Below are 21,946 nucleotides of genomic sequence, written 5' to 3'. Positions count from 1 at the left end.
GTACTGCACCAATTGTATTTAGACATTTTGAATGGGGAGATTTTTGTTGAATACTTGTTGAAAAATGGAAATGTGGCAAGAAAACATTTTTGACCCACTTATGCATCTAAGGGTTCATGTGGAATCATAAACAAAATACAATTTGTAAGCATATGACCCCAAATCATTCCAGCATGGTTCTAGGTGTCTTCATTTAGGTTTGATGACAGTTTGTCTTTAGCTGCCGGCTCTCATTTGGAAAGAAAGACCCTGTTTAAAACACAAGCCAGGCCCGACCACAAGCAATTAAGACTGGCACCCGTATCTGTAAGCAATGACATGCCTCCGCTCCTCAGCGCTTGTTTGTCGAGCGGTCGAGTCCCCCCATCTGGAATCGGTCAGGAGAGGAACACAGAGGAGAAATGGAAATGTGATTATTTTCAAAGCCAAGCTGGAGGTGATAAAAGGCTTGTGGCTCATCACCAAGCGGAGCCGGGTGTGGTTGTAAGTGTTGGCAAGGAGGTTCAGAAGAACCAGCATCCATTCTGGGGCAGGCAGTCTTTGTCATCAGGCGAGGGGGTGTGGAGGTGTCTGAAGAGTTTTCATCAAAGTTGAGTTCATGTGCGAGTTGAAGGACTAAAAGAAATATGCAAGAAAGTTGTTTGAAAATCATCCGAATACACATAAACAGTGGGATTTTGTTCCTTCAGTAACAACAGAAATGTACGTTTTTAGCTGCCAATAATGCAGCATGTAGTACTTTATGTGTACTTTTGTTTGGATCGTTCAGTGTAGATGTACTTCCCTAATAGGCTCAAGGATAGGAAGGCATTGGGTATGTACTAGTTCTACATGTTGTATGATTTTTCTATAATAAAGACATCAAAAAGAATCAGTCCCTTCATCTTGTCTCTCAGAAATCATGTGTTTGGAGTCTTAAAACCTTCTGCTCGAGCTAAATGAAAATAAATCTTTTTAGAGAAAGAGTTATGGCTCCCTGTCTGCAAGGGTCAAACCCGTGGCCAGAAACTTCTCATTTGATATACGAGACAACATAAGATGATGACAAGATAAAATAAGGTCTTTCATTTCGTGCGTTGATCTCAAAAAGGCCATACGTGCTTTTTTTTGTATCATGTCTCAGTCTGGTCGCCAAGAAAGACACCAGGAAGTGCCTGCAAGTTGCTAAGAAACGCCCCTAAAACACACACACACTTAGGTTTTTGTACAGATTAAACAAACAAGATATGAAGTGTTAATTAGTGAGCCTTAGAGGTGCTGGTAGGCCGATTTTGTTATCTTTGGACAGAGCCAGGCTTGCTGTTTCCATCTTCTCATCTAACTCGACTAGACCAGGACTAACTTGGCAATAAAGTGAAGTAGAGTGATTGTCTTACATGTTGCTGAACAGCACTCTCGCACACAGTAATTGTCTCTCTCGTTCATGTCGGTCAGAGAGAGGCAGTGGATGTGGTGTCAAACTGTAAGATGGAAGTACTTCTGAGAAAAAGAATGTTAATAATTTGCTCGTATAAAACTGTTTACTGTGAAAAGCGTGCAGCTTCTGATACGTTCACATGTGTTTGGGCTACATTCATAGACATAAGTCTGTGATTCGTGTGCAACTTTTGTCTGATGAATCACAGCGATCTGAAAGTTCAGGTCATCGTGATACACACTCTGGTCTTTCTCCAACACCATGGGAATGCATAAACCTCCGTCCCTTGATGATATCCAAGACTAAACTCTCCAGTGCAAACTCTGGTAAGAGTTATTTTGTCAGAAACATTGGCTGCACCGTATCGCATGGAATTTCAGCTCCACAGGGCTTTTACTTTAAATAGCTCAATCAATCTTGCCCATCACTGCATGTTTGCTGATCAATAAGCTATAATTGAAAGCGCATGGTTGTGCTGGGAAAAGTAGTTCCTGGAAATGACCTGTTAAATCTTCAAAAAGATTAGGAGGAAAGCATGCCTGTTGTTCTTTAGCTCAGCAATGTGATTTAACCACCTGATCCCAAAGCAACAAGAAACATACAGGGAACTCAAAGCTAAACATACAGACAGTGTAATGTCCTTATAATTCAATACTTTTCCCCATTTCAGTCTGTGGTCCAGACACGGTTTCTCCAATTGCTTTCCCATTACACTGTCTGGAAACCAAAAGATGACTGATGATATGGACCTTCTGTAATCAAAGCCTCTCTCTTCACTGTAATTGGTAGCTACAGTGGAGTAAATAGCACATTTGCTTTCACATGTGAGAAGCTCTCAGGCATAACGCTCCAAAGCACAAATACCATGAGATTGTTCCAGTTGTTTTAACCACTATTATTTAAAAACAAACACCACGTTTGTGTAAGCTGAGGTTCTTCACTGGCAGAAGGACCAATAACACAACATGTTTTTAAAGGACGAGTGTTGAGACAGTTTGTGGTCTTTGTGTGCTTATTATTGTATTATTATTGTGATTGCTTTGACTCAATTTTCACAAGATTCACTCAAAATTGTGAACTGAATTCATAAAGTTGATATAATCGGCTACATATCGACTTTATCAAAGAATCAGAACATCTGGAAATCTATCAAGCATTGCAGTGTCAACAGCATTTACACAATAGAGGCGGAGGAAATAGAAAAAGTAATAATGATTATAATAATAAGAATACAGGCTTAATACAGACAATATTACATAAGGCTTGTGAAAACAGTGAAAGACGGGGGATGAGATTTAGTTACTCCCTGGATTTTGCCTCTCAGGCTGCATACAAGAGTCAACAATCATATATTCTGTATATGGTCAAGTATTAATAGCAAGAAAACACATGAAAGTGCTATTTTTATTCAATATGGTAGATAACAGCAAAACATTTCCCGTGTGTCTGGTGAAGAAAAGTAGACCTGCTTCTAGCACAGACCCAGAGGTGAATAGTGTCCTTAACCCTGACCCATGTGTCTCTAAGACATCAGGTCAGCACAAATGAAACTCTGCCAAAAGCTGCATCCAGCTACCTAAATGAGCTCAGTTTCTCATGCAGCTCGTCCAGTAAATGGAGCAGGATGTGTTTTTGTCTGCTGCGTCTCTGTAACCAGTGAAGACTGACGTATCCTTGGAGGTTGGAGGGAACATGTGTTTCAAAGCAACTGGTCTGTCCTCTTTGTTTTGCTGACTTATTGTTTTATGGAGGTCGTCTCGTCTCCTCGCCAAGCATGTGTTCCTTTTTTTTTTGCTTGCAGAGAATAGGTTGCTTTGTGGGGAGTGCGAGGGGGTTTTGACTACAGTTGAACATCCCCATGTGTGAAATCATGTTCAATTTAGAAGATCAATGCTGGAGGATCAATCCCTTGCTGGTTTTATATCTGAAAAAGATGTTGAACAAATTATTTGCTCCAGCACTGAGGTTTGGGGAAACATACAAAAAAAACGATTTAGTCTGGCCGTAATCGCTGTATGTGGCATTGAAACACTAAAAATGACAGTTTTAATCAGCTGACAAGCTGTTTTCAATTGAAACTTTTGAATTGTAACTTTTCATCGTTCCATTTTCTCTGCAAATCATTCGTTACCAATTTAAAAGCATACATTTAGACGTTGTATTTGACAACTTTCTGTCCTTTTGCTAACATGTTAACAATGTTAACATACTAACTCGTTATTTTGCTGCTGTGGTTATGAAAGTGATGAACAGTAAAACAGATCAGAGGTCAGTGACAGCGCAGACTTTACTCGTAAGGGAATTCAGTCTGCAGGCTCTGTCCATGGTGCTGGATCTATACATTGTACATAGCGTCTTTTACTTTGAGTGTCCTCTATATTCAGTCAATTTTGGTCTCTCACTTACAAAGCCCAGTATGAAAGCAGAGGATGGTTCATATTGATATCTAGCCCCTTCGACGGGCTGCAAAGATACAGTTTTATGAGTTTTACATTTATTTTTAATACCCCCGTCCCTACATTCCTCAAGGAAAGAGGTGTGTCTCAGCATAACTGTATCAAGGCCAAAATATGTCTACCAGGTGGAGATGGCAGCTTAGTGTTACAAACCCCAGGCCTCTGCGAAAGGTCACCACCTGACATTCATCGAAGCTGACATTCATATATTCACAGGGCCCGGCAGGACTGCAGCTAACACCTGGCTGGATTACCGTGCATGGCCACCGTCCCACTCATGCCTTGGAAAACACCCAGAAAAGCAACCTGAAGTGAGGGGAAGCAGAGGAGAAACCAGACGAAGGAGGCGAAGGGGGTGACGACCTTGAGTTTGAGAAAAATCTGAAAGTAAGAGAATTTGTCGTGTTGTATGGTGTTACCTGTGGCAGTAAACTGATGAACTGCACACTGCAAGTCAAATATATTGCATGTCAAGCTCAGTTTTGTACACTTCTATTAATATCTACTATACGAACATTATTATATATAATGTTATGAGCAGCAACATACTGTACAGTACTGACTTCAGTGAAAAATTGGGATGTTTTATATTCTATAGTTAACATATTCAGCCTGACACTACTTAGCTTGCTTTTTTAGATAATTGCCCAGAAAAATGTAAGCAAGTCTTATTTCCTTTAATTCAGCTCTCCAAAGACTTTGATCTCTTTGGTACCGTTTCAGGACACACAAATACCACAGCAGAGGAAAACATACATTCACCCGTCAACGTTTATTTTCACATCGTGCTTTTGGCAGCACTTAGCCAATCTCTTTAGCACAGACATGTTTAAAGGATTAAGGATTATGTTCAAAAGTGACCACGTCCCCTGTGGAGCCTCTTAATTACGATATATGTTTTAGCAGCATGTGTTTTGTGTAATTCACCTCAAGGGCTCCGAGGCTTTTACGCAGCATGTTTGAATAGATGTGTAAACAAGGGGAAGGAAGGACGAGAGGGAGTCAGGCAGTGGAGGGTTTGTGTTTCTTTTTTGGTTTGACCACAGTGGGTTTCATAAGACTCGTGTGTGTGTTGGCTTTTGAAATAATTTCTTTCTGCAAAAGAAGAACAGCACAGCCTGCTGGTTGCGGACTAACATGAAGGTCAAGTGTGTACAGTATATATCCTAGTGGTGTGAGCAGCATATGACAAACTGCAGGACTTCTGGATAGTAAATGATTAACTAGAGCGACTTCAAGTGGTGAGAGAAGGAACGTCAGTAACCATTTAAAGGGGCACTCTACTTATTTTACACATTAAGGTCAGTCAACTACTGGCCATTTATTCTGTATATAACGTTTACTATCAGCAGGGCTGTAATAGCCGTAACGGCTAAACGGACCATTTTAAACCATTTTGAAGCAAATATCCCAGATAATTTAAGTAATGTCACACGAGAGGTTAAGCTGTTATGATCATAGACTTAAAATGATGAATGTTTAATGCACTTCTTCTTGCTGTCAACACAACTATGATCACAGCTAACGATGGTAGTGACAGCTACACACCCCAAAGTACTTGTTCCCCCCGAGAGTGTATTGTGATTACGTCCCAGACTGCATATATCTTAGTGTATTAATTTCTCACTGTTCATACTGTATATATCTTATTCAAGATCATATTCATATCTACCCTTCACTGTATTTATATATTACCTCTATATGTTTACATATGTTTTTTTTTTTTACTTATTTTCTTCTCCACTGTAGAAAATGGTGGCTGTACCCCTCCGTTCTCTCTATCTACTCATCGCACTGTTCCAGCTGTGTTTAATACACCTGGTCCATGGTGGGGTGTATTATGGACATAAACAGCCGCCTCAACAGCACCAGCCCTTGCCGCAGTACAATGATGGGTATCCTCAGCAACAATTTATGGGGAACGAGATGCTACTGCCTCAGCTGCCTTTGCAACTAGGCAAAGAGAGGCCACTGACTGAAGGCAAAGGTGAGGTCAACTAGTGAGTGGTCAGTTCTTGATGTTTGATTTAATAAAAACACAATCCTAATAGCCCAGTCGAAGAAAGAGACTTTTGATCGACTTTTTGACAAACGGGCTCCCAATAAACACTTTTGCCAAGAGATGACCGCCATTAATGAACTGTAGGAGCCACCATAATCATCTATTTTTTGAGTGGTAGCTTTAAAGCTCAAACTGTAAACTCAAATTATTAACCAGTATCACCATTATTGCAACATTTTCTTAAATATTAATTTGAACTCGTCAGTGGCGCCATCACAAAGTTTGATGTCACAGAGAAATGGATATCAGATCATATCAGGATCATTTGTGATGAATATATTTTCTTGATCAGTGTTGATTGATTGAGTGAATATTCACCCATCTGCCAAATGTTCCCTCTTGTTTACAGGACAAACATTTCCCAGGGGGGCTAAAGGTCCTCCCCCGCCTGGTCCTGGTGGAGAAGGTCTCAGAGAAGGACCCCAAGGGGTACAGGGCCCCCCAGGACCAACAGGACCGCCAGGACCACAAGGCCCCCCTGGGCAACCAGGCCAGGGATTGCCAGGGTTACCAGGAAAGCCAGGGCCTCCTGGTCCTCAAGGCTACCCAGGAATCGGAAAACCTGGAATGCCAGGAATGCCAGGAAAACCTGGAGGACCTGGATTACAAGGACCAAAAGGAGACCTTGGTCCTAGTGGTGGTGAAGGACCAACTGGACTTCAAGGGCCTCCAGGGCTCCCAGGTCCCCCTGGACTCCCTGGGATTTCAAAACCAGGAGGTCAGGGGCTGCCTGGGCAGACAGGTCATCTCGGGGAGCCTGGCCAAAAAGGTCTACCTGGGCTTCCTGGTCCTCCAGGACCCAAGGGAGAAAAAGGAAATGGTATGCCTGGTTTGCCAGGTTTGAAAGGACCTAGTGGACCACCAGGTCCACCTGGACATGTGGGCATCCCTGGGGTTGGTAAACCTGGGCTGAATGGTTTCCCTGGACAGCCAGGGGTACCAGGAAAGCCTGGTCCTTCAGGAGAGCCAGGACTGGCAGGGTCACCTGGTGAAAGAGGCCCACCAGGACCACCAGGCTTGCCAGGAATTGGGAAACCAGGAAAAGATGGTTTCAGAGGGCAACCAGGGCTCTCTGGAGGGAAAGGGGAACCAGGCCCTCATGGTTTACCAGGGGGTCCAGGCTTGCCAGGCTATGGTAAACCAGGGTTTCCAGGACCTAAGGGTCACAAGGGACATGCTGGTCTACCTGGACCTCCAGGCATAAAAGGTGATAAAGGTCACGGAGGTCTTCCAGGGGTCATCGGTCCCACTGGTCCGAGTGGTATGCCTGGCCCACCAGGTCCAATAGGGCATCCTGGTAGTCTGGGCTTCCCAGGGCAAAAGGGAGAGGATGGTGTTGGGGGACCAAAAGGATATCCAGGAATGAAGGGTGACTTAGGGCCTCCAGGTATTCCAGGACAGCCAGGTTTGTCAGGAGAGGGTGGACAACCAGGACCAAGAGGTTTTCAAGGGCCCACTGGCCCCAAAGGAGAACCTGGTATTAGGGGTTCACCTGGTGCCCCTGGTGCTGTAGGCTTACCTGGGCCAAGAGCAGAGGGGGGGCAACCTGGAGAGAAAGGCCACCAGGGACCACAGGGTATTCCAGGACTTACAGGACCAGGGGGACCAATTGGACCTCCTGGGCTGCCAGGGCAAAAAGGCGAAACAGGTCCGCCTGGTAAACCAGGCTATCCTGGTGAGGGAAAGCGAGGACTCCCTGGTCATATTGGCCCTCAAGGTAACCCTGGCCTAAGTGGCCCTGCTGGACTTCCAGGGCAACCAGGACAGCCTGGACCCCCGGGTCCTCCAGGATTACCTGCTGCATCTCCTGACCTCGGACAGATCCTCCCTGTGACCGGCCCATACAATGGCCAAAAACAAGGTTACAATAAGCCAAAGAATGGAGGCGACATTGGTGGAAATGTCCTGGAGATGCCTGCGTTCACAGCTAAACTCACAACTCCATTCCCTCCTGTTGGCTCTCCGGTCATCTTTGACAAACTCCTGCACAATGGCAATCAGGACTACAATCTCCAAACTGGTATTTTCACCTGTAGCGTACCAGGGGTCTATTACTTTGCTTACCACGTCCACTGCAAAGGAGGTAACGTGTGGGTGGCACTGATGAAGAACAATGAGCCAGTAATGTACACATATGATGAATACAAAAAGGGCTTGCTGGATCAGGCATCAGGGAGTGCTGTACTCCCATTACGACAAGGAGACACTGTGCATATACAGCTGCCATCTGACCAGGCTGCAGGACTTTATGCTGGTCAATATGTCCACTCCACATTTTCTGGATACTTATTGTATCCAATGTAAGACGTGTATAAACAAAGGCAATAGTAATGACATATTGATGGTAAATTTTACCGTATTTATGGTAAAACTACTGCAGAGGTCTCAACGGTACAATGTAGGTCAAGTTAAATGGTTTACAATGAGTGGGGGAAGAATAACCTTTTTTATATAATAGCAACATACTGCATCACATCTATATGTACATACATCAATGGAGTCTCAGACAGTTGATGATATGAAATAATGGGAAGAGTGTGTTCATTGTATAAATATTATAAGAAACTATCTGGTCATTGGCTATGATAGGTAAGAAGTTTCTTGTGAGGGTTCTGGAGAGCAGTACAAAAATAGTACCAAATATCTGTTTCATGTTTACATTGTGCATTTATTCTTATATACATCCACACACAATATATATCAGTGTTCATGACATGGCTGGAATAATTCCTGGAACAACGAGGCTTTATGTTGCAGAATTGTATTCACTTTTCACTCATTTTTTTGCTTTACAGTTATATACTGTATACTGGGCACATAAGAACATATTGGTTTCTTTTTACAATACATTTACTCACAGCTATCAGTACATGATATTGGGTTATGTATTTGGGGTCATCATACAGTTATTAAGTTATTGTTAATCTTTATGTTATTTCTAAAAATGCAGCTTTTTATTACAACAAAATCCTAATACACATTTTACATAATCAGGCAATAAACAAACAGACAAATTTCATACCACATCTCAGAACAAAAAAAAATACAATGCAGGTTTGCCCATAATTTGGCAGTTGAACCATCTTTTGATTCTTTGCTTTGGACCATTTGATGTCACGATTTGTCTTGTTTTGTTTGTAATAAATATGAATTCTTTGAAAGGTTTTTGTCAGTTTGTCAGTATTCTCTGTAATTTATTTGTTTGACTACTGATTACTTGGGATTGTGTTCATTTCTGCGTGTTGACGGTAAATGATGGAATTCATTCCAAAATGCAGAACAAAAAAAAAACACAAATATTCGAAAATATGTTCATGCTCATACCCATTCATACCACCATGTGTCATTTATTTTCCTTTTGTACTTTATTTTTTTCTTCAAACTGTGGATGTGCAATTTTGTGGGGGGGGGGTTTCTCTTTTTTCCTTTACTCTGGACAATGGTGCACAGCATTAAATGGGAAACTGTGCCAAAAGTATGTGAATTTTGTTGCTTTTGATTGGATAGATATTGGTTTAATAAAGAAATAAAAACATTCGTCTTGGCTTGATTTTCATTATCATCATTATCACATGAAATTACTTGAAAAGTGAATTATGTGTTCATCAATTACTTTATATACTGCTGGGCAGCTTAACATATAATAATACATAATTTATTAGCTGAATACATTTTGTATTAATTATCTAAATAAAAGTAACTAGTAACTAAAGGTGTCAAATAAATGTAGGGGAGTAAAAAGTGCAGTATTTGCCTCCAAAATATAGTGGATAGATGTATATAAAAAACCACATTGTACTGTGCGTGAGAGAGAGAGTGTCTGACCAATCAGAGTTTGCGATGTCATACTTCCGGTTTGTCCCTCACTCCTCCCTCGCATGGATCTAGCTAGCAGGTCTCCCTGTGTCAAGCAGCATATTTATGGTTTATGCTGTTTATGAACAAGAGCAAATAACAAGTAAGTGCTATTGTTAATCTCTCATATGTTTGTATGACGCTACGTGACAGTTTGCTCCCCATTCACGTCAAGCTACAGTAACCTAGCCAACCTGAGCAGTCTCATCTGTATGACTTACAGTAGCTAACAGTTGGCTAGCATTAGCTTGTTAGCTCTCAGCCGTGCACAAACCGTTAAAGTTAACTTGCCAACATGAATGATGGCACCTGAAGTGAAATAAAGGTCTTGTGGATGCATTTGGACTGACATGCTGTTTGAGTGGATTTGGCAAGTATGATTAAAACCCGGGAATCTGCTCAACGTTACCCATGTTAACTTAGCAACGCTAGCAAATGAGAAGTGAAAGGAGGAGGTTGATACACTGCATTTCACTAACAGTGAAAGTGGGGGAATTTAACCAAGTACATTTACTCAAGTATTTGTACTTTACTTGAGTCTTTTCATGTCGCTGTATACTTCTACTCAACTACATGTCAGAGGGAAATATTGTACTTTTTACTCACCTACATTTAATTGACATCTGAAGTTACTAGTTACAGATTAAGGTGTTTGCTGATAGAATATATGAAGATCTTGTAGTATATGTTGTATTGTTATACATTAAACTACCCAACTGTACATGCAAGCACAGGGTAATTAAAACAAATGATCAGAAGATGAATCCATAATTAAAATAATCATTAGTTGCACTCCTATATAAAATACTTACAAATTAGCTCCAACACAGCAGTAAACCCTGCTTTTAAATGAATCCATGAGTAATAATAATCTACGTTAATGTTAAATATTTATTGAGACGGTTGATTCATCTCTTTGGGCTTTTAGTTTGTGGTGGTGTTATAATAAATTATTAGAACAAAAAATACAAAACATACCTGCTATGCAATCTTCATTGGTCTGATTAAGCTGCTCTGTATGATTGAACCACCAGCATCAATAGTTTTGTCACTGTTTTATAATTTGAAATAATTATGTTAAACTTGTTATGCTTTGCTTTCAGATATCCACCATGGCTTCTCGAGCAGGTCCGAGAGCGACAGGCACAGATGGCAGTGACTTTCAGCACCGGGAGCGGGTTGCCTCACACTACCAGATGAGGTAGGTTCTTTTATCACTAAAGTAATTGAGTATTAGCCTGTCAGAGGAAAATCAAGTGGTGAGAACAGTTAGATCCATGGATCCCAACTCCCTCTTAAGAACTACCTCTGTTTAAAACAGAGCTGCAAATATTGTGATATTTAAATCATGTGTTCAGTTTAATTTCTATTGAGAGCAAAAATGCTGAAAACATTTTCATTTGGTTGGTCCCTTTGCCTGTTTGATCCAGAGAATGTTGTAGCGAGTCGAGAGTTCAAGTAATCTACTTGTTTTGTGTGTGACTGTACCCATCCGTCTCATTTGGTGCAGTGTTGCCTTGAAGTCTGAAGTCCGTAAACTCAACATTGTCCATCTGCTGATCTGGGTGCTGGTGGCAGCTCAGGTAATGGCACACCTATAGAACTTAAGAAACTGGCACAAATGTTTTAAAGAAAGTGTTTGTTGACAATGTGCTGAGCTCGTTGTGACTCTATGTTGTCTCTTCTTTCTCAGGTGACGGTGAGCCAGCTGAGCCTGGTGTCCCACAAGGTAGTAGCCTCTCCGTACCAGTGGGAGTACCCCTACCTCCTGAGCATAGTTCCCACAGTCTTCAGCTTCCTGGCATTGCCCCGCAACAACATCAGCTACCTTGTCATCTCCATGATCAGTGCCGGGCTCTTCTGTGTGGCCCCGCTGATCTACGGCTGCATGGAGATGTTCCCCGTGGCGCAACAGCTGTATCGGCACGGCAAGGCCTACCGCTTCATCTTCGGCTTCTCCGCCGTGTCGGTCATGTACTTGGTGATTGTCATCGCTGTGCAGGTGCACGGCTGGCAGATCTACTACAGCAAGAAGCTGCTGGACCAGTGGTTCACCAGCACGCAGGAGAAGAAGAAGAAATAAGTTCACCTAAAGCATGCTTAGCACCGAGATCTTCTGTGTTAGTTTGTGTGGACAAAGAGGATCTTAGAGCTGAGGTGTTTCTTTTGGAAACCAGCCACTGGCGGATTGAGCCAGCCAAGACCAAGAGAAGAGACTCCCAAAAGTATTTCGGTCCTTCGTCATCTTTTTCTATATTTATATTTGACAGTGATAATATCAGTGTTCAATTGTTCGAGGAAAATCAGTTCCTGGACAGCTTGTGACTGCTGCCATCACTTTTCATAATTCAACATAATTAACTGTAAATGTTTTCTGTTTTTCTGTCTGTACCTCGTTATTCAGGTACTGACAGTGTAAACAGACCAGGGGTAACTGGAAGAAGACTGTAATAACATGTAAGTGGATGTTTTGGAAACAAATCCAAAAATAAATTTGAATATAAGACTGGATTGTCGGTCTGTGATAAATCTGGCTACTCAGAACAGGTTTCACTTTCTAAACCTCTACATTCAGTCATTTTCCCTCCTCACCTCTCAGCAGATTAAGGCACTCTTTGGTAAAATGTTTTGGATCACTGTGTATATCACCCTGTTGTGTGTGTGTGTGTGTGTGGGTGGTAAAAACACTCCCTGTAGGCACATATGGGAAAGACTAGTGGAGAAGTAAAGGTCACAGCTGACAAAGCACATAGGGTCAAAGAAACAGTTTTGAAAGATGATTATGGATCTCGACTGTTTTCCCAGTGATATCTGGGTGGGAATAAACTTACACTGATAATTTGAGACATTAAGATCAGTTCAAACAAACTTTTACACATGTAGGAAACGTATATTGTGAAGAGACTTTATTTTATGAGTTAAAAGTCACCATTGATGCTCAGTTAACTTCTTAAAATTGTCAACAAATACATTTCAAAATACAATGTTGTTAAATGGTTTTGTGTCATCTACATTATTTTGATTTCATAGATGCCAAAAAGTACTTCAGAATCGGACATATTGCTTAACATTTCCATTCCCTTAAACTAAACAAAATTAACATGTAAAAATACACAGAAAATGTGAAATATCAAAATTTCTTAAAACAATTTCAATAAGACATTTCATGATATATATAGTTCAATGGTGTGCTCAGAATATGTCACACGTTTTCTACATGAACTATTAAACATTTGAGAAAATGCATGTACATTTTGTTTTTACAAATATAGACTTGATTTTAAAATTACCGACAATGTGTTATCCGTTAATGTACTTCCAATACAGTGATATGCAGCATAGCCTTCACACTTTCAAATAAACCAAATAATCATCACCCAAAACACATGCGTACAGATTTGCAGAGCATGTTCACTCACTGTATGGCAATCTTGAAGTATCAGCTTAATTCCTAAAACAATAATGGTTAATAAACAAAAAGAAATAAAACACTCACTTTCTCTTTGGCCATTACATGGTAATGAACAGTTCAGAATGTTTCACTGAAACAACCATAATCTGCCTTCTTTTGGCAAATAATACTTTGATAGACTGGACTGTCTGACTGACAGTGTTTTCGAGCTTCTTAAGCATGAACATATTTCCCTTTCAGGATCTGCCGCACCTGGAAAAAAAGTTATAATTGAGTCATGGAAAAATAATAATGTCATGTTTGTTGATAATGTGACGTATTTGTTTGCTTGATGGTCCAAACATTGTTGTATATTCCTGTTGTGCAACAAGAATCCCATTGCATAACAAACAAACGTAGTTCCTCATTACAATGTGTTCTCAAATGCCTCACATTTTAGCATGGCATAAGATAATGTCGTCATCAATTCACCCTACCTTTTCGCCGATGGGTCCTTCAGGCACCAGCTGAGACGGCAGTTCGTTTTCAAAGTTCCTGGTCCCGGGGTCCCCTCCTTTTCTCATCAGCAGCTTCACCGCCTCCACTTGAGTGGTATGGTTTTGCAAAGAGCTGACGACGTGCAGGGCAGTGTTTCCACTGAACGTCTGAAACATACAGACGCAGAATCACACGTTACAGTACACACAGTTTGTGTAATATATTCACTTCACTCAGATTTCATCCACTTACCTTAATGTTTACAACTGACAGTGAAGATGGCTGGTCAAGGAAAATGTTTAACAGCTCCACATTTGCCTCCTCAGAAGCCATGTGAAGACATGTCCGCCCACTTTTTAGATCCTGCAGTAATGAAAATTAAACACTGCATGAAAACAAGGTCAAGCCTCTGTAGCTGTTAATAATTTAAGGAGAAAGGAGGTGGGACTCGTAACATCTTGTGTAGGACAAACTGTCGCTGCTAATGTTTCTGTTACACGACCCTTAAGCAAGGACACAAAACAAAGGAAGCTGTTAAGTGTTCATTTGAACCAGTCAAATGCTCTCCAGTAGTTTTAATAGTTGCCTTTGTCCCACAGGAGGCGCCCATGAGCAGCAGAGTCTTCACACATTCACTATGCGCCTGTCTCCTCTGCAACAGCTCCATTGCAATATATGAAGAAGGATTTCCCAGACTCCTCAGCTCTTTAACAGCAGCGTTGTGAGACAAGACTGCTGCATGCAACGGAGTTAAACCTGCAGACAGAGAACAGGAGTTTTCATCATCACAAAGACATTTTACACAAGCATCAGAAATATGAAGTTTTCAGTTCAATAAAACATACTCACCATCATAATTGAACATTTCAATATCAATCAGTTGCCCGCTCCCTATTAGGGTCCTCCAGATGCTCTGTGGGAATAAGTGTGTGAAAAATAAATCAAGATGGTGTAGAAAACATAGAATATGTCATACATGGGTATGAAATATAACTTTTTATCTTAAGTGGATCAGTGCACAGAAATGTGAGCAAACTGTGGGTTAAGTCTGGGTTTATTTCTAATTTTCCTCATCACATGGTGAGTCAAAGGGCTGGCAAAGAAACATCTGATAAACTAGCATAACAGGCTTGGTGTTTCACATTAACAGCGCTAACATACAGTTACACATTAACGAGTCAGATAAGCTACACATCACTGAGCAGTCTGAAAAAGGTTTTCAGTTTGACCCACAGGCCACTCCTGTGGAAACTTGATGTCCTATCTACACCCATGTGATGTCTAAACCTTGTAAACTCTTGCTCAGTGTTTTCACGTGTCAGAGGACTCCAAAAAGCTTAAAAGCTTTAAAAATGAAAACTTCAGTGTCTTTGGCCCAGTGGCTCAAAGTGTTAGATGCCTCTCCAGGTGATCTAAAGACGTGTTCAATCCCAGATTAATTAACTTGGTCCAACACCCAACATGTAGTCTCAAAAGTGGCCACATGGTAGCTCATTTTAGACTCAGAAGTAATTTGGAGGATGTGGGTTTGATCCCTCGGTAAGCTTACAAAATGACTCCTACAGTGTTACTGCTGTAGTGAGTCAAGGTGAGGCTATAGGTCTGAGAATTTTAAAGTTGGATGTGCAAAGGAAAAAGTGAAAGTAAGGTGGTGTCAGATGAAATAGCACAGTGTGTTAGAAATCTGATTGCAATGTATGAGGAAGTGGGTTCAATTCCTGCTTTATTTTGTGAATTTTTAAGTTGAACGTCCAAAGGAAAAAGTGAAAAGACAGTAAGAAAGGAAGAGCCTTCATCAAATAAAGTGGCTCAGTGCATTAGAAATCTGATTGCACTGTATAAGGAAGTGGGCTCAATTCCTGCTATATTTTGTGAATTTTTAAGTTGAACGTCCAAAGGAAAAAGTGAAAAGACAGTAAGAAAGGAAGAGTTTTCATCAAATAAAGTGGCTCAGTGCATTAGAAATCTGATTGCAATGTATGAGGAAGTGGGTTCAATTCCTGTTTTAGTTTGTGAATTTTTAAGTAGGATGTCCAAAGGAAAAAGTGAAAAGAAAGAAAATTGTCTTCTCAGGACAAATAGTTCAGGGTGTTAGAAAACTAACATGAGGCTGACTATAAATGCAATTGCAAAAAATAAAGTTCACAGAATTCCTTTATACCCACAGCAATCAATGTATATTGTCACTGTTTATTTTACCAGCTGTTCATAATAATTTTAATTGTTTGTGTTGATCATAATTATTTTGAATTGTCTGGTTTTATTTGCCTCATTGCCTCCTGCAATGTTTTAATCCTGCAGAGGTCTTTTTCACTTTTTCAGGACATTTTGACTTGTCAAAGCAGGAAAAGCACAGGTGAAACCAATTTCGTTAACGATGGCTCAGTTTCATGAGGTGCTCCAGTAAGCAAAGCCAGTGAGCCAGCCTGCATAAAATGTTTTATGTGCAGTATACATAAAGTAAATTATTATTTTTATCTTTATTATTAAATTAGTTGGGTTTTCACTTGTGTTTACGCAGTAAATAGGAGTAATGCTAATGATGACTTATGTCTCTCTGGCTCAGTGGCTCAAGGTGTCAGATGCCTCTTCAGATGCTTTGAAGACATGAGTTCCATCCTTGAAGGACTTGAGCAACGCAGAAGACCAACAGCCAAAGTGTGATGTTAAAACCATTCAGACTAATATGCAAATGAGGCCACACATGGTGGTTCAGTGGTTTACAACGCCCAGGGTTAATTTTGGGGGTTGTGGGTTCGATCCCCAGGTGACTCAGTGATTTTTAATAAAGTCCAAAACTCAGAGAAAGGACTAAACCATTACAATATTATGCTGTTATTGTCATAGTGATAGAACACTTAGAAAAGTTTGAGGTTGTGCATCCAATCCTTGGATAAACATATAAATATTGAGATCTAACACCCGGAAAATAAAGTAAAGATAACAAAATGGTGAAATTGCTTTGTCTGTGCCAGTAGCTCAGGGTGTTAAGTAACGTCTCAGGTACCTTGAGGACCTAGGTTCGATCCCTGCTTAAAACTTTTTAAAAAAAAAAAATTTTTAAGTTGGATGTCCACAGGATAAAACGAAAAATGTAAGTGTCTGAGATCAAATAGCTCAGGTTGTTAAGAGACTGACCATAAACCTGAAGTTATAGGTTCAATCCTTATGAGGTTCAGTACATTTTAAAGCCCAGCGGCGAAAGTGAAGAAATAAAACTGCGCAGAGAACATGCACCAAAAGTCCTTGGTGGCGTTGTGGATTGGTTACCGACTTTAAGACACAAAGATACGTGGTGTATGGTTCGAATCCCCCCTGTGAAGTGTGATGTGTCATGTGTACTGTGTAACATATGTGATTGTGTATCAAATGTAATGTAAATGTATGCAATGTATAATGTATGTATGTATGTAATGAAAAATAAAAACTGAAAAACACTGGGTAATACAAATTGGGGTGGAAGATGTGTCACAAAGATAAAAGATGGGTAAATAGGGGGAGATGAGAGAGATGAGATGAGGGGGAGGGGGTAAGAGAAAACAAGTGAATTTTTTTTTTTTTTTTATTTAGCAGTAATACGCCACAGGGTCATCCCATCCCCTCCCCTCCCCGACAGTCGGCCATGTTACCTGGCAATGACATCAAGGATGGGAGCACATGCTACAAACATTTGGGTCAGTGCGATTGCATATCAATCAATTTGAATGTATTAAGAAATAAGATTGAATGTTTAGTTCTTTCATTAACTTGTAAATTATGTCAGTATGAACAAACCAGAAATTAGCTTAGTTAGCATCCCACATGTTCGGCTAAAGCTAACATGCTAAGCTTCTGGCTTGCTGAATGCTGTTTTTCAAACTTTTGACATGTTGAAATTGAAAGAAATTGATTTAGCGTTACTAGATTTGTTGACTGACGATTGTCAAATTTAAGAAGTGTAACATGCGCCTGCAGCCAGTTTCCCGACAACAAGAACATTTACACAACAAATCAAGTAATGCTACATCAGTTTCTTTCAATTCTTTACTTTCCATTCCGACAAGTCAATAAGTTTGAAAAACAGCAGAAGAGTTCATCAGCAAGCCTCTGAAGCTTAGGATGTTAGCTTTAGCCAAACAATACAACATGTGGGATGAAAGCATACTAATTCAGCTAATTTCTGGTTAGTTCAATATGCATACTGACATAATTTACAAGATAATGAATGAACTACACCTACACATTCAATCTTATTTCTTAATACATTAAAATTGATTGAAATGCAATCGCACTTACCCAAATGTTTGTAGCATGTGCTCCCATCCTCCATGTAACAGGTAACATGGCCGACTGTCAAACAGGATGTGACAGAGTCCAATTCTATTTATACCCGGGGAACCTGGACTGTACTAAGTGGGGTAGAATACAGAGGGGGGTGTTTGGTTGTTGTCAGACTTAGTACAACTGATAACCTTCATGTTTAATTGAAGTATTGCTTAAAATAATTAACTTAATTTTAAAGATTCTCAACTAAAAAGGGTAAAAATAAAAAAACGTGACTTATGTTGATGCATTAACACTTCATATTGTGAAGTCTTACCTGAAGACTGAGAAAGTGGCCTTTCTCAGCACACACATGCAAAGGAGAGCGCCCCCAGAGGTCTCGAGTGTTAATTTGTGCTCCATGTACCAGCAGGTCGTGGACAATCAAGTGCTGATTGGTGGCAGTTGCTATCTGAAGAGCTGTCTGTGTACAGAAAGTAGGAGCTTACAACATCTTACGAGTCGGTAAGTCATTAAATAATGTGTTTGCATCATAGACTGTATATAAAGACATGACAGCTCCCAAACAGCGAAGCCAAAACATCTCGATCGCCCCCTGGTGGCTGGCTGCAGTATCGGTCATAAACCCCGCCCCCTCCATGTTAGTGGATGGGACAAACTAAAAAGTCAAAGTACACATCAAATACATTTTTCCCAAAGATGGTTTCTGTCATTTTAGTTAGTTCTTATCACGCTGATGTTTGTTAAAGTGTTAATATGTCTGATAAGTTTGTTTTTAATTAGTTATTTTACGCTATAAACACGGGGTGAAACGTCATGATTGACAGCTGACACTGACGGTGGCGTGCTCGCGATTGGGTCGAGCGGGAACACGCGCCGCGGCTCAACTCGCCGATCACCACTGCGCAGACTCTAGCGCCAAATGACGTCACCAGAGCAAAAATGGCAGCGCCCATCCGGGGTATTTTAGCGTCACTTTTGTACAGTGGGAGGAGGCGGAGACGCGTCGTCCATCTTTACACACAGTCTATGGTTTGCACGATTAATTGAGATGAACACATAAAACCATTAAAGTGTTTTTTACCTGCCCGTTGTGTTCTGTCATGTCCAGAGAGCCGCATCCAGCCATTTTTGTAGCAAGCACGTAAGCGAGCGCCCGTCTGCTCTGCGCCACTGCTATGTGAAGAAATCTGGCGGTTGGAAAAAAAAATGGCCAATTACAGTATGTCCATGGGTCAATGTTAGTAGTTTACTTTAGTCCGGTTTCAGTTTGTTTACTACACTAACTATGTCAACAGTGTATCCGTTACTTTTAGCTATGTCAAATACATTACTTTTAGCCATTTCAACTTTTCAAGTGGTCTAATGAAAGAATGAAGAAAGTCATCAATACATACGTGTCACCATCCGCATCTTGCATGTTCAGCTGCTCAGGAGAAACTCCCCCAACTCGCTGTGCCTCTTGCTGTATTTGCCAGTGAAATAAAGTCATTTTGACTTGAGCAGTTGGATGATGAATTTGTTGTGGGGCGATGGAAGCACTTTCAGGATAAGTAGGGAGGAAGTTATTCGTAGTATTGGAGTTTACTGGTGCTGGAGGGCCCAACAGACGAGGACTCATGTCACTGACAAAACCTTCAGATTTTGCGGATTTAATTCTATGCTCCAAGTTGTTGTCGTCCTGCGAGCAGTTCCATCTCTAAAAGAAAATCATTTTCATCAACACACATTTGCATACTAAGAACCGACTTTGCTGTCTGATAAATCAGTGGAGGAATGCTCAACTTCTTCCTCATACTGGAGGAACTCAAAGTTTGTCTATCCTCATAAACAAAACAAAACAGGTGAACACATTTTGAAGAAATAAAGCTTTAACTCCCACAAACAGATAAAATATGAATGAGGGAGTTGATTGCAACATTCTCTGAGAAATCCAAAACCCTACAATAAAACGTATATTGAACTTATCTTAAACTTGTCTTATCATGTTCATGTGCTTGTACAAATACCTGTTCTACCTGTGACTCACCCGTCGTCTCATTATTAGCAGTTCTTTCACAGTCTTCTTGTGCACTGCTTGGACGTACTCTGGTGGCCTGGGATCAGTTATAGGAAAGCCTGAGAAGAAAAAAAGCACAAGACATCACACATGACATTGGAGGTATTTTTCTGAATTTCGTTGGCAAGTATTTGTACACATAAGTACCAGTATGTGACCAGAATTTGACTCCGGTTGTTGTTTATCATGCTGTGACGTGTGTGTCGGCTACCCCTCTGTTCTCCAATGTCAATAGTGTGAAAAATTAAATACAAGTTAGTAGGCGGACTTCCTCGTTCCACTTGAAAACAATACAAGTGGGATCAAATGTTCAGGAACAAGAAGATTCGAGAAGGTGTGTGTGGTGAATGTGCATATCCAATTACCATCATTAGAGAAACTGACCTTTATCATTCTGGCTGAAGTTGGTCCCCACTGACAGAATATGGTTTCCTCTGGTTTCATTCCCTCTTGGATCCAACATGTTCAAGGAGTCATTTATTGACACTCAACTCCACTTGAAGTTTTTCTTCTCCCACACCTGGACTGTAAAGTGTCTGTCAACACAGTGACAAGGTGTAACAATAAAAGAAAAATGTACGACACACTCACTACTTGTCACCGCAAGACCAGAAATGAGGAACAGTTGCTATGCAAATTTTCCCACACCTGGCTCAACTTCCTGGTTGTCAGGTTACCGAGGTGAGTCTGATGTTTCAAAATAAAGGAATGAAATATTCTGTCAATGCTGGAGCTAATCCTAGAGGGTAAGTCTGGCTAAATTTAGTTACATCACTTTTTATTTGCAGATCTCCATTCAATTTTAAGCGTAATCAAAGACTAAATAGTAAATGATCTAACTTATTTAAGGAAAAACAAGTAATCCTTATCTGCAAAGAGTTTGGGCATTTTAAAAACAATATGAAATGATTAAAAATTACAATGTAACCCGTCAGTTTGAAGTCCACTCCTCAAGTAGAAGAACAAGGTACTGAGGGTCAGTTGATCTGCAGTTGAGTTACTGATTCACTCATGAAGGCTGTATTGTTCAGTAGTTTTGGTAATTTGCATAACTTGAAATGTGAAAATATAGTTTTCTGTTATTAAACAAATATTTGCTGTGACTTAACCATATAGCAGAATTTGTACTAAAGCATTTTTGAGTGACATTTTGTTTGAAATACACATTAAGGTTGAAAAAGCAAAAAAATGAAATCATAATTTTTAGTTTTACACACCTGTTAGAGACGTAGGTTACTGGTAAAACCCACTACTGGAACATCTGCAGGAGGATGAAGCCAATGTCTCAGAACTGAAAGACACAACGTACACTAACTGTAAGTGAAAGCATTGAATGACTTCAGCATTTGTTGCTGGCACAAACCACTCCCTTGGTAACAGCTCCTACCCCCCCCCCCCCCCCCCCACACACACACACATACACAAACACACACACACAATAGGCAGGTTGTGCTTGGCTTTGGTCCAAATACAGTGTGTGACACTGGTCATGATGGCAAAGGAAATAAATTCTTAATTTTTAAAAACACTGACTTATTGATTTGCAAAGTTCTGTTTATGGTTGAAAATTAAATGTTTTCAGCCCTCAGACAGCAAAACAAGTGAACAAGAAATAATTAGCTAGCTAGTTAGCTTTGTCACATTTTGTCAGGTGATGTGCGGTGATCTATGAGCTAGCTTTATATGTGATTACGTGGGTATAAATTAGACTTTTTGCTCAATTTTTAAGTCTTTACAGATAATCAGTTTGCACCATATAAAACAATAAAATCCAGAACTAAATGAGTTTATTTTTTATCACATTTATTCTCCCATAAAACCTGTTTCCATACATAAGAGGTGACACATTACAACTGAGCAGTGCCTGCAGTATCTTCACAAATCAGGCCCAAACGTGACATTTAGTGTTAAAATGTCCCTTTAATGCATTGAGGACTTGAACAGG

General features: G+C 40.5%; 3 protein-coding genes across 4 annotated transcripts; 2 read left to right on the top strand and 1 right to left on the bottom strand.

Moving 5' to 3' along the window:
• The first annotated feature begins 5,625 nt into the window (after window positions 1–5,625).
• Window positions 5,626–8,250, top strand: LOC139306758 (collagen alpha-1(VIII) chain-like). Its single transcript, XM_070930709.1, has 2 exons — window positions 5,626–5,860; window positions 6,285–8,250. The coding sequence occupies exons 1-2, from the start codon at window positions 5,626–5,628 to the stop codon at window positions 8,237–8,239; spliced, it is 2,190 nt and encodes a 729-aa protein (XP_070786810.1). The 3' UTR covers window positions 8,240–8,250.
• Window positions 8,251–9,811: 1,561 nt separating this feature from the next.
• Window positions 9,812–12,017, top strand: jagn1b (jagunal homolog 1b). Its single transcript, XM_070930557.1, has 4 exons — window positions 9,812–9,893; window positions 10,894–10,991; window positions 11,301–11,373; window positions 11,484–12,017. Exons 2-4 carry the CDS (start codon window positions 10,903–10,905, stop codon window positions 11,871–11,873), a joined length of 552 nt encoding a protein of 183 aa, XP_070786658.1. The 5' UTR covers window positions 9,812–9,893; window positions 10,894–10,902; the 3' UTR covers window positions 11,874–12,017.
• Window positions 12,018–12,681: 664 nt separating this feature from the next.
• Window positions 12,682–21,269, bottom strand: nfkbiz (nuclear factor of kappa light polypeptide gene enhancer in B-cells inhibitor, zeta). Of its 2 annotated transcripts, XM_070930555.1 has the most exons (11): window positions 21,219–21,269; window positions 20,386–20,537; window positions 19,972–20,060; window positions 19,340–19,641; window positions 19,027–19,132; window positions 18,259–18,405; window positions 14,529–14,592; window positions 14,266–14,435; window positions 13,932–14,042; window positions 13,679–13,846; window positions 12,682–13,454 (listed from the first exon to the last, which is right to left on the bottom strand). In XM_070930555.1, the coding sequence occupies exons 2-11, from the start codon at window positions 20,462–20,464 to the stop codon at window positions 13,416–13,418; spliced, it is 1,275 nt and encodes a 424-aa protein (XP_070786656.1). In that variant the 5' UTR covers window positions 20,465–20,537; window positions 21,219–21,269; the 3' UTR covers window positions 12,682–13,415. The 2 variants fall into 2 exon arrangements, with proteins under 2 accessions (XP_070786656.1, XP_070786657.1); XM_070930556.1 differs by lacking the exon at window positions 21,219–21,269 and having other exon boundaries at window positions 20,386–20,561.
• Window positions 21,270–21,946: the final 677 nt, after the last annotated feature.

The sequence above is a fragment of the Enoplosus armatus genome, chromosome 24, assembly GCF_043641665.1.
Source record: "Enoplosus armatus isolate fEnoArm2 chromosome 24, fEnoArm2.hap1, whole genome shotgun sequence".
NCBI classification, from domain to species: domain Eukaryota; kingdom Metazoa; phylum Chordata; class Actinopteri; order Centrarchiformes; family Enoplosidae; genus Enoplosus; species Enoplosus armatus.
The sequence above is the reverse complement of the archived record's forward strand: the minus strand, read 5'-3'. Positions and strand labels throughout refer to the sequence as shown.